This window comes from Macrotis lagotis, chromosome 3, assembly GCF_037893015.1.
Source record: "Macrotis lagotis isolate mMagLag1 chromosome 3, bilby.v1.9.chrom.fasta, whole genome shotgun sequence".
Classification (NCBI taxonomy): Eukaryota; Metazoa; Chordata; class Mammalia; order Peramelemorphia; family Peramelidae; genus Macrotis; species Macrotis lagotis.
Window position 1 is genome coordinate 55,580,103 of NC_133660.1, and position 13,065 is coordinate 55,593,167.

The window sequence follows — 13,065 nt, forward strand, 5'->3', positions numbered from 1 at the left end:
GTAAGAGAAAGGGAAAAAATTAAATCAAACTTAAAAATTAAATGCAAGCCTATGAAATGCCTTCACACTACAGATAAAGAAAAATAATTGTACATAACTGTAGCATGACGGCGATAGAAGTACAAAATAACTACAATGATTATGAAGAGATGAATAACAATTGACAATATTTATTAAATGATTACAATATGCCAGGCAGTAATTGGGGAAATTTTTTTGCCACTTGTCATTTTTTCTAACCAATATTTATCATAAAAATACGGCCACAATGATTTAAAAAGGAATAAAACAAAGAAAACCTAAAAATTCACTTCTCATGTCCTTGATCAGTTGTATTTTGCTGATTTTCTGTTACTATGATTGCTTAATCAGTTTCCTAGAATCTCAAGTTAATATATTACATTGCAATCAGTAAAAGTTTACTTTAATGTTGTTCTATTCTGTAATTCATGTTAATTCATATTTTTCATCTGGACTGTATTATAAGATTTCATCTGGAAATAACATTGTATAGATGAAGAAACAGAGACTCAAAGTCCAATAGGGAGGAAATCGCCATCAGGATTTGAACCCAAGTACTCTTACTCAAAATCCATGTCCATTCTTAGGGGTTTCTTCTGAATTTGGCATCTGTTTTATCGTATTCAAATTTATTGGACACTTACAATATGTTAAGGACCAGAAAGAAAATAGAACCACTCTTTAACTTCCAGGAGATTCATCACTAAGGTGGCATGACATTTGTAGCAAACATATCAAAATACAAATGTCGCATAAATCTATTAACCCTTTTAGGATTATTTTTGGATTTTTGTTTTTACCTTTTGTGAGGAGGAAGATTACTTGGATAAAGAAGACATGTGGGAAATTAGTTCTCACTCTGCCTATCCAATAGCAAATAGTAGATAAATGAGAAGTTCTTCTGATCCAGGCAGAGGAAACTGCAAGATGATTCAATTTAAGGAGAGTATTAAATGCAAGGAAGTATGGGGCAAAATTTATTCATTGGACTAAGTTGGTGTCACTTAGGAAAACTGGGAAACACAGAAGAGGTAGTATGGACTAGGATCAGTGGGGAAATGAAACCCCCTGGAATTAGGTAGCACCTAATACAAGGAGGATTTAGTTATGGGATGGTTGTGACCAGAAGTAAGCTGAGCTGACATAGTAGGCTTATAGATGAGGACTTTGTTTGGGACTTTCATTACCTGTGGGACTCAGTACTGTAAAATGACAAATTTGGAATCTATGACCTCAAAAGTTCCTTCCATTTGTCAATCTATAACCTGTATCTCCCCTGCTCTTTAACAATTCTTTGAAATGCGTTCAGATGATACCTTTTTAGATTGTGGGGGAATAGCTGAGATAGTGTACTTGTTACCTAGCTTACATCTAGTGGAGAATTGATCATATCAGTGATGAATTGATTCAAGTTATTGTGAACTTGAGCCAAACCTTTGTTCCAGCTTACAAAAGAATGGGTGAGTAAGAAGTAACCTGGGTTAACTAGATGGTGCAGTGGCTATAGCACCAGACCTAGGGGGGGCCTGAGCTCAAATCCACCCCTAGATACTATCTTGCAAGTCATTTAATCCTGTTGGATTCAGATTCCTTATCTTTAAAATGAATCAGGAAAGGAAATGGCAAACCATTTTAATGTCCATGACAAGAAAATGGTCAAGTGGGGTCATGAAGAGTTAGAGATGATTTAAATGCAATAAATATGTTGTACCACAGGAGAGTGTGAAATAGACTGTCTAAATTCAGTTCAAGCATTTAAGAAGTCCCAAGGAAAGAAACTCCCCCTACCCAGCAGGTTAGCACCTTCTCTACAATTTAGGGTTGCCTAGAACATGGAGGAGTTTAGATTTTGCTCAGTCTCATGTTGGTATATTTCAGAGATGAGACTTACACCTGGGTCTTCCTGGCTCCACGACCAACTTTCTCTCTATTCTTCTGGACTCCCTAAGAAAGGAGGGTTCCAAAAGCAAAAATCAAAGCGGTTTCTGCCACCAAGGACCGTACATTTTGTGATGGGAGGCAATATGCTAATAGATGAGAAAATACAAAATAAATATGGTCATTTGGGAGTGGAGGGCATGCTGAGATTTGGGAGGAATTGAGAAATGCTCCTTGAGGAAGAAAGAAATGGCACTCAAGGGGTGGCTAGGTGGTATAGTGGATAGAGCACCTGCCCTGGAATCCAGAGTACCTGAGTTCAAATCTGATCAGGCACTTCATAATCACCTAGCTGTGTGACCTTGGGCAAGCCACTTAACCCCATTTGCCTTGCAAAAACCTAAAAAAGAAAAAGAAATGGCACTCAAGCTGAGAGTCAGCAAGTAGGCTGGCTTGGCTAGAATGGAGAATACATGAAAGGGAGTTATGTTCCTTGGATCTAGAGGGTAGATTGGAGCCTGCTGCAGAAGCATTTGTATTTGCTATCTGAAGAAATAAGGCAACTTCCTCACCAATTCCATGCAATGTGATCAGATCAGTGCTTGAGGCATATCAATGTGACAGCTGTGTGGAGGATGGATTAGAGAGAAAGAAGCAAAGGGATAGAATTCAAGAGTTAGGACAGTAACAAGGAGAACCAGCCCTGAAGTCCGGGGGACCTGAATTCAAATGTGACCTCAGACACTTAATAATTACCTAGCTGTGTGCTAAGCCAAATCACTTAACCCGGCTGCCTTGCAAAAACTCAATAAATTAAACAAACAGAACTCAGAGCAAAAGGTCTAACTCTTGCAGATGTAACAACAAACAACTCTGCTAGGGCCAGAGGGTTAGGGGAGCCCCCCCCCCCCCCCCCCGTGCCCCTTTGGACACAGGCACTCCAGTCCCAAGGGAGTTTTGTTCCATAATGGGATTCTAGGATCACAGGTTTAGAGCTAGAAGGGACCTTGGAATCCACTGGGGAAAGCTACCTCATTTTACAGATGAAGAAACTGAGGTCCCAAGAAGTCTGCACCCAGCTAAAGAGTGTGCTTGGGGGGGGGCAGCTAGGTGGTGTAGTGGTTGGAGCACCAGCCCTGGAGTCAGGAGTACCTGGGTTCAAATCCGGTCTCAGACACTTAATAATTACCTAGCTGTGTAGCCTTGGGCAAGCCTTGCAAAAACCTAAAAAAAAAAAAGTGTGTGAAGTGGGGTTTGAATATGGGCCGGGTGACCTGGTGCCAGTAGGTTGTGGAAACATTGCAGTCCTGCCCTGGGACTGTTTCAGGCAGGGAAGGAAGCAGAGAAGTTAGGGAAGGAAGCAGGGAAGTTAGCAGGGAAGGAAGCAGAGAAGTTAGCAGGGAAGGAAGCAGAGAAGTTAGCAGGGAAGGAAGCAGAGAAGTTAGCAGGGAAGGAAGCAGAGAAGTTAGGGAAGTTAGCAGGGAAGGAAGCTGGGAAGGAAGCAGGGAAGTTAGCAGGGAAGGAAGCAGAGAAATTAGGGAAGTTAGCAGGGAAGGAAGCAGAGAAGTTAGGGAAGGAAGCAGGGAAGTTAGCAGGGAAGGAAGCATACTTAAGTTCCCAAATTGGCCGGGTCTAAAACGGTGGCTCTCTAGCGCCCTGAGCTAATGCTATTGTGTGGGTTTCGGCGTTCATCATTAGTAATCTCCGGCGTTCCACGTGGTCTGCCTCCCCCCCCCGCCCCTTCTCTCCCTTCCGTAAAGCAGGAAGATCTGCAACGCGGCTGGCCACGCGGCACCTCGCCCCACCCCCTGCGCACCCCCTCACGTGACCGGGCCCCGCCTCATCCCGAGTCACCTGACTGGCGGCGGCCCGATGCCACGTGGTCTCTCGTTGCTATGGAACCGCGTCTGGCGCCTGCACCGCCTCCTCGCGGCTGAGCCCCGCCCCGCTCCCGGCCGCGCCGCACGCCGCGCTGACGTCAGCACGCCGCGAGTCCCGCCCGCACGCCGGAGGGGAAGGATGACGCCGCGCGAGCCCCGGCGAAGCGCATCGGGCTCGGCCGGGCGGGCCGGGGAGCCGCGGCCGCCCGCTGTCCGCCGAGGCGGCATGGAGCTGTCCGGGCCGGGCGGCTGAAGCCGGGAGCGCGGCCGAAGCCGGGAGCGCGGCCGCCGCGGAGGAGTCGTCGCGCGCGATGGGGCCGAGGCGGGCGGCGCCGCCGCTGCTGCCGCCGCCGCTGCTGCTGCTGCTGCTGCTCGGGGCGGCCCCCGGGGCCCGCCCGCAGGAGGCCCCCACCGACTGGAGGGCCACGCTCAAGACCATCCGCAACGGCGTGCACCGCATCGACACCTACCTGAACGCGGCCCTGGACCTGCTGGGCGGCGAGGACGGGCTCTGCCAGTACAAGTGCGCCGACGGTAACGCGGGGCGCGGGCGGCCCCCACCCTCTGTGCCTCAGTGTCCTCCCCTGGACAAATGGGCCGGCCCCGGGCCGCAGTGCGGGAGAGCGGGGCCCCGGGCCGGAGTGCGGGAGAGCGGGAGAGCGGGGCCCCGGGCCGGAGTGCGGGAGAGCGGGGCCCCGGGCCGGAGTGCGGGAGAGCGGGGCCCCGGGCCGGAGTGCGGGAGTGCGGGAGAGCGGGGCCCCGGGCCGGAGGCAGGGGCCAAGTCCGGGGCTTCGGCCTTCTGACTATCCAGATGACGTAGTGGATAAGTGAAATACAAAGCAATTACATATGTGCCTATAGTATTTCATCATAACTGGTTTCCTTCCCAACCTTGTGCATTTAAAACGTGATCCTGGGAAGCCCTTTGACTTCTGCAGACTGCCAAAGAAAGGGATCCACCCCCCCCACCCCCAGTAAAACCGGCCACTAAGAAAACAGCCCTGGGGCTTATTTATATTTTGGGAACCCCATCCGTGAAGGAGAGGCTGTATTTACGTTTTGAGAATGATAAAAGGCTCTTGGGTGTAGGGGGGTGCTGAGGAAAGCTTGTCCTTTGGTTGGATTTTGTTTTTTAATTATTTAGGGAATCTTTGGGAGATCCCATCACTGTTGTAACCTTGGAAAAGGGAGTACAGAGTATAGACATCTATGCAAACATAATGCGTTGTATTGCTTTTATTATTACCCACACATCTTGTCTTTATATGCCTAGAGTTCCTCCATATAACACTTTTTATAGTTACCGTTTACACAGTTTGGTTTGCAAGAAGCACTTTACTCCACCCCTAGAGTCAGAGGCTGAAGCTAAGAAGTGATCTAATTCACCCAGAGTCACTCAGCTAAGAAGACTGGACTCTAGTTTCTTCAGAGTTCTATCCTTATGACAAAAAGCGTTTTTTTTAAAAGATAAAGCAGAGAAAAATTAAACTAAACTGATCCACAAAGAATTAAATCTAGCATTATTTGCAGCGTTCTACAGCTCCACCTCTATTCCTGCCTTTAATTCCTTTTTTTTTTTTTAAAGTTTTTGCAAGGCAGTGGGGTTAAGTAGTTTGCCCAAGGCCACAGAGCTAGGTAATTATTAAGTGTCTGAGGACGGTTTTGAACTCAGGTCCTCCTGACTCCAGGGCCCCAGTGCACTAGCCATTGTGCCACCTAGCCACTCCTCCTTTAATTATTTTCAAAATTGCATAGAGTGACCTCAGACTTGGAGAATTTGTGAATTTGGAGGCTGAGCAACTGTTCCAATGGTGACCCTGCCAGATAGTGCCTATCTGACTTTGGGCCTTCACCTTCAGCCTCAGTTTCCTCCTGCTTCACCTTGTTTCCCCATAAGAATGAATTGAACGAAAGGAACGTGGTTTTCTTCCCTTCCTTGTGTCCCCATCCATTTTTGTGCACTGCCTAGCCTATAGTAACTGCTAATAAATCTTGGTGGCAATAAAATGAGGAGGTTGCCATTAGCGGATTTCTAAGGGCCCTTCCAGAGGGTCTCGCCTCTTTTAAGTTTTCAGTGAAGGTTGGCAGCATTTTGGATTAGGGGGCTATGTCAGATCATCAAAGTGAGGAACTACCCTTCTCCAAGGAGGAGGGTAAAGAACTTTTCCTCTTATTTAGACTTAGTGACTAGGGGCACTGACAGCTCATAATGTGCCCCCTCCATACACAGCTGGTCAGAGTTAGACAATCAGATTTGATGCCAACTCCTCCCAGTATCCTGGTAGATGAACTTGTTTGGTAATTGCTTAAATAGTGACTCACTGTTTCCTCCAGGATCTAATTACAATCACTTGATCTTTTAAGTGTTAAAGAGATGATGTTCTGGCTTTGCTATAGGAGATTTTTAAATGTTAAAAATAAACACTTATAATCATGTTTCCTCTAGGATTGCTTGACCAACTTCTCTTAGTTAATTTAGTAGAATGAAAGAAACTGTTAAGAAATCAACAAAGGTAGGGTACTCCTAATAATTTTTATGAGAAGACCATATGCCACAGAATCGAGTAAAATTCTACCCTAATGCTACCTGTCAGCTAATCCTTAAAATGGTTATTTATAATTAATTAATGGTATATGATTACTGAAAATTTGCTGTTCCAGATTAAGATTTTGCTCATTATAAACTTAAATTACTTCCATAGAGGGAGGGGGAGCAGAAATCAGGAGGGGAATGTATTCTAGATCTACAGGATACCAGGGCAAAGAGACAGATTCCAGGGACCTGGGCTGAGTTATGAGATCCAAGACTTTAATGAAACAGTCTCTAGTTGTTTAAACTCTTTTCTGCCATAACATAGGCTGTTGAATATAATTAAATTTACCTTTGAATAAAGATGTTGCCATATCCCTGTAGTTTTCAAGAACCAATCATAGTTCATAGTCGCACTTGTAGAAATATAAAGGGAGTATATTTTATATTCATCCTTGTGAGATAGGTTCAAACAAATATAGATCCACAAGACACATAGAAATCAGATACAAGGTAAGCTTAGATAACCAGGGAGATGAGGAAAGGCTTCCTACATGAAGCAGATGGCATCGGTATTCATTATAGCATGAAGGGAAGCGTGGATTCCACAAAGTGGAAGTGTCAATCCATGAGGCAAATAGACAGATCTTCATTGCTTGTGTTGAATGGCTTATTAAACACCTACTTTTATGTTCTATGCACTAGGTGTAAGACTGAAGTAATTCATTGCCTTTAAGGAACTTTGAAGGGGGACTCCATAAGATAAAGAAACAACGTAATTTGAAGGAGCAGGAAGCACTAACCACTGTGAGGATTAGGGAAAACTTCCTGGGAAAGCTGTTGCCATCTCAGTTCTAAATCTTTAAGGAGAAAGAGGATTCTGAAAGGCTGTAGTGGAGGGAGGCCTTTCAGCCAGGGGGTTAGCTCATGAGAATGCATAGAAGAGATAAAAATATTGAGTATGGGGAAATATCTAGTATGGTGGATTTTCTCTTCCCTAAGCATGCAAGTAGCAGATTTGTTTGCTTGTGGTATGTTTTTTTTAGTAAGGCAAATGGGGTTAAGTGACTTGCTCAAGGTCACACAGCTAAGTAATTGCTAAGTATCTGAGGTCAATTTTGAACCTTTGTATTCATGGCTCCAGGGCTGGTGCTCTATCCACTGTGCCACCTAACCACCCCTCAAGGAACAGTTTTTAAGACTTATAATAAACTGCTTTTCCAAAAATAAAAATATATGTTTGCATTAACACATTACAGTTTTTTATATATTTCTGGAACAGCAGATCCCCATTAGTCTACACTTAAAATTTGTCATTATGAAGTAGCTACTAAAATGTAATTGTGGCATTTGCTTTTTATAGGATCTAAGCCTGTCCCTCGCTATGGATATAAGCCCTCACCTCCAAATGGATGTGGCTCTCCAGTATTTGGTGTTCATGTAAGTGTTAATAGTTTTTACTTATTAAATGCTGTGATCAACTACACAAAATGGAATAGGCCAAATATTTAACTGAATAACCATATGTGCATTTGAAAGTTGAGTCTTACAATTTTTCCCCCAATCTTACTTCCCTCCCCCCCCACCCCCCCACGGAAGGCAATTTGTCAGTCTTTACATTGTTTCTGTGGTATACATTGATCCAAATTGAATGTGATGAGAGTGAAATCATATCCTGAAGGAAGAAACAAACTATAAGAGATAGCAAGATCAGACAATAAGATATCAGGTTTTCTTTTCTAAATTTAAGGTAATAGTCCTTGGTCTTTGTTCAAACTCCACAATTCTTTAGTCTCTAGATAGAGATGGTATTCTCCATTGCAGAGAGCCCAAAATTGTCCCTGATTCTTTGCACTGATGGAATGAGTAAGTCCATCAAGGTTGAACATCACTCCTATGTTGCTGTTAGGGTGCACAGTGTTTTTCTGGTTCTGCTCATCTCACTCAGCATCTGTTCATGCAAATCCCTCCAGGTTTCCCTGAAATCCCATCCCTCCTGGTTTCTAATAGAGCAATAGTGTTCCATGACATACATATACCACAGTTTCCTAAGCCATTCCCCAATTGAAGGACATTTACTTGATTTTCAATTCTTTGCCATCACAAACAGGGCTGCTATATTTTTGTATCAAGTGGTGTTTTTACCCTTTTTCATCATCTCTTCAGGGTATAGACATTGTAATGGCATTGATAGATCAAAGATTATGCATTTTTTTATTCTGATTTTTTTTACACACTATTATTCTTGTTTAAGAGTAAACATTACCCACTGCCTCCCCCCCAAAAAAAATCGTAGACCCGCACTAGCAATAAAGGAAAGAGAAAAAAATTAATAGGTGCAGCCAGGTGGCACAGTGGACAGAGCACTGACCCTAGCACCTGGGTCCAAATCCGGTCCTAGACACTCAACAATCACCCAGCTGTGCCGACCCAGGCAAGCAACCCAGCCCCATTGCCCTACAATGTGCCCCCCCCCCAAAAAAAAATTCAGCCTCCAGCTCTGTCATGGGTGGACCACTTTTTTTTTTTTTTTTTTTTAAGGTTTTTACAAGGCAAATGGGGTTAAGTGGCTTGCCCGAGGCCACACAGCTAGGTAATTATTAAGTGTCTGAGACCAGATTTGAACCCAGGTACTCCTGACCCCAGGGCCGGTGCTTTATCCACTACGCCACTGCCACCTAGCCACCCCTCTGCTGTTCATTTTAAGAGAGAGTTCATCCCATTAACATCAAAGTTTTAACTTATTTATTGCCCTCCATACAGGTTCCCTGTTTGTATTTTTCCCCAGTATTTCTGAATACCACCGCCTTCAGTGTGTTTGCCCTCCTCTATCACCCCCTTTCTTTCCCTTTTTTGTAAACTCCCCTTTTTTTCCCACTCCCCTTTCTCCATTCCCCACTCCCTTTTTAATACTTGAAAGGTTAGATGTTTTATAAAGTAAGTATGTGTAAGTTGACTTTAATTTAAGCCAAGTCTGATGAGATGTGATTTAGGTGTTTCTCATCTCCTCTTCTCCTTCTTTCCCTCTATTACCATAGGTATTTTCTACCTCTTAATGTATTGAGATTAACCCCCATTCAATATCCTCCCTCTCCTTCCTGTCCCCCTTTTTAAGGTGTTTTTAAAAGTCATTCTGAGTCATAGAAAATTCTGAGTATCTGTCACTTCTAGTTAAAAGTACATTCTATCTAATAGTTAAACCCATTGGATAGCAGTCTCATGGATAGGTCATGAATGTCCATCACTTCTGGCTAGACATATTCTCTGTTACAATTCACAAGATTTATGAGAATCTTCTTCTCCATGATGGGATATAGCCAATTTCAATTTGTTGAATATCAGTTTTTTACTTTTACCACCCCCCACTTTTTTTGGTTTTTAACCTTTTCATGTGTCTCTTGATCCTATTTGATGTCCAGATTTTCTATTTAGCTCTGATCTTTTCGTCAGGAATTTTTGGAATTCTTCCATTTCGTTAAATGTCCATCTTTTATGTACTTCCAATAAACCAGGGGAATTTCAAATGTTCCTGTTGGAATGGCCAGAGCTGAACAGAAGGTTTGATCTTCAAATACAGGACTCAGGTGAAGCAGAGATTGGAGGAGAAGGGTAAAATATGAACTGCATGTATTCCTGCATAGAAAAATGACACTGATAATACTCATATGAACCTTCTCAGTTAATCGAGCAGGTAGAAGGAGCTTTTATAGATGAAGCACAGGAGAAAGCTGAATTTGAAGATAAAATATGGTGTAAAAATGGAGTCAATAGAAAAAAGGGAAGTGTAGTGGGAGAAAGAAAAAGGAGAGGGGGAATAGGCCAAGATATTTCATATAATAAGGTATTTCTTTATTACAATGAGCTATTGCAATGATATGGAAGGGGGAAGGCAAGGGGGAATGAGGGAATCTTCGCTCTCATCAGAGGTGGCTAGGAGAGGAAAAAGCATGTCTACTCAATGGGGTATAGACATCTGGAGTAAGGAGGAGAAGGGGGACAGGGGGAAGGGGTGGGGATGTGAATGAAGGAGAGGATGGACCATGGGGGGAGAGTGGTCAGATATAATGTATTTTCCTTTTTTTACTTCTTGCAAGGGGCTGGGATTGGATGGCCTGTCTGGGACCATAGGCCTAGGTTTATGCTGGGCCTAAGGGGTGGTAGGGGGGCTCCTCAGCTACCCTACAGCAGAGTCAGAGTGAAAGGAGAGAGAAAATATAGTACATGGTAGTGGAGAAATATGAAAGGAAGGAATTGCAATCAGGCATGGTAACAGTTGGAAAATAACAGAATTAACTTTTGTGATGGACTTATAAAGAATGTGACCCACCCACAACAGAGTTGCTGGTGTTGGAACACAGACCAAGCACTTTTTTTTATTGTTTTGGGGAGAGTGCAGGGCAAATGGGGCTGGGTGGCCTGGCTGGGGCCACATAGTAGGGTGATTGTTGGGTGTAGGGAACGGATATGGGGTCAGGTGCTCCTGGCTCCAGGGCTGGTGCACCATCCATTGCCCTACCTGGCCATACCTACAATTATTACCATTATATTTTTTAAAAAAATTTTTCTCCCCTGTACTTTATCGTTCAAGCGAGTCTATATTTTTTGGGGGGAGGGGTATACAAAATGAGAATAAGTAAATATTAATTGTTAAAAAAAAAAAGAGAAGGCTCAGCTTTGCAGGATGGTGGATTCTTGAGTGCATTCCAAGCTCCCTTGCTCTTCTTCCCCTTCCAGGCCCTTCTTTCCTTACTGTGTGGCTCCTTGATATTTAAATTGTTTCTTTCTAGCTGCTTGCAGGATTCTCTTTTATCTGATAGTACTGGAATTTGGCCACATTCCTTGGTGTTTTCATTTTACGATACTTTTCTGGAGGGGTTCAATGTATAAATTTTACCTTTTAAACTTTTTCTGCTTTGTCCTTTTTTAAATTTTCACTTTTTTTTAAATCAAGAACTTGACAAGTAAACTTGAATGTTTCCAGAGGGCTGTACATGCAACCGTGTCAAGATATATATAAGCTTTAGGTTTAACACCATTGCTATTGTTTCCTTTTTAACTAGTTTTCATCTGGATATTTATTTTATAATTTTTCTCACCCTCCCTTCTATGTTACCACCCAATAATTAATTCTCTTGCCCTCCATCCTGTCCTGTTTTCCCCCTCATTACATCATCTATGAGAAAATATGGTTAAGCAAAACACATCAACACATCAACATATTGGTTGCATCTAAAAATGTCATTTCTCTACCACTGTTTTCTAAATTCATTATTGACCAGCACTTATGACAAGCTTTCTTTAATCTGTTTTCCTTTACATTGTGGTTATTTTATGATTCTCTTGGCCCCATTCTTTTTAATGTGAACTGTTCCAGGATTTCCTTATCATTTGTTATTTTTCCCAATTAGTTTTTTTCCATTAGTTTTTACATAGCAATTCTGTGTCAGCCATTCTCCAGTTATGGACACCTGCTTTCTCTTTTTGATACCCCAACTATTTGCCAGAATTGTGGGTCCTTTGTCTTTGCTTTGACCTGTTGGGGAGGCTCTTCCTCAGTCAGGATTCCTTATTCAGGGATCTTTTTACAGGCTGCCCTCTAGATGGTTGTGGATGGTTATGTTGAAAGTGGTGAGGTTGGGTCTTCTGGAGAGGGGCAGATAGCTGGGAGCTGTGGGTGTCCTGGTGACACAATTAAGGTGATGAAAGAACAGGGAGAATTTTCAGAGCCACAGACAGCTGTGGTGGACATTCTGGTCTTGGAGAAATGGTGCACCAACAGTCCTTGTTCTTTTGCCATACTGTCTATGAGGGCTGCCTTCAGGCAGAGGGACCTAGAAGTTTTGATTGGACACACTAACCTTTGTGAAAACCTAATTTCTAGCTTAACATTGGCATCCCATCAGTCACACGCTGCTGCAATCACCATGACAGATGCTATGAGACCTGTGGAAGCTCCAAGAATGACTGTGATGAGCAGTTTCACTTTTGCCTCTCCAAGATATGCCGAGAGGTTCAGAAAACACTGGGACTAGCACAGAATGTGCAAGGTAAGGATATTCTGATGAGGAGAGGGAGAGAACAGTGTGTAGGTTTGTGGGGGGGGGTGACTATTATGGAGAAGGACTGGGGAAAGGGTCTTACAAAAGCTTTTGTTCTCTAATTAACTTAGCATAAAATTATGCAAAATATTTATCTACATTATTCATCAATCTACTAAATCAAAAAGTATTGCAGTGTATTTCTGTTCTAATCAATAGCTTGGTGTAATCCTTAGAAATAAAACTTCTGGGGAAGCTAGGTAGCTTAGTCAGGACTACCTGGGTTCAAATCCGGTCTCAGACACTTAATAATTACCTAGCTGTGTGGCCTTGGCTAAGTCACTTTACCCCCTTTGCCTTGCAAAAAACTAAAAAAAATAAAACTTCTCGTGTTGGTTTAATCTGGGCTTAGTGCTATGGCTGTGTTACTTGTCTAGAAACAAGTGCATGTTCTCAGAACTCAATCTCTTTTATGGTTTCAAAGCTGGTGAGGCCCATTCTGGGATGCCTCAGCACATCCCAGCTTCCTGTAAATCTTTAGTGCTGGATCTATTTTGGGGGTGAAAAAACTGGCAATTCCCTCAGTCCACAGAATTCATACCCACCCCAGCCTTTAGCTGCCAGTGCTGCCAACTGTTATTCATGATGTTGTTGACCAGTTACAAACTCTAGTTAATCCAATTTATGGCATGTAGTCCCTTTAATGATGCTTACCTTC

At 43.3% G+C, this 13,065-nt stretch overlaps 1 protein-coding gene across 2 annotated transcripts in view; it reads left to right on the plus strand.

The window, feature by feature from the left end:
* The first annotated feature begins 3,925 nt into the window (after nt 1-3,925).
* LOC141517568 (caspase-6-like) overlaps nt 3,926-13,065 on the plus strand; it is a 59,595-nt gene continuing 50,455 nt past the window's right edge. Inside the window, exons 1-3 of one of the 2 annotated variants that reach the window (XM_074228728.1) lie at nt 3,926-4,313; nt 7,673-7,749; nt 12,191-12,356. In XM_074228728.1, coding sequence (XP_074084829.1) covers nt 4,091-4,313; nt 7,673-7,749; nt 12,191-12,356 — 466 coding nt within the window. In that variant the 5' untranslated portion in view covers nt 3,926-4,090. The remainder of the gene's footprint in view (nt 4,314-7,672; nt 7,750-12,190; nt 12,357-13,065) is intronic. The other variant, XM_074228727.1, reaches the window with a different exon arrangement.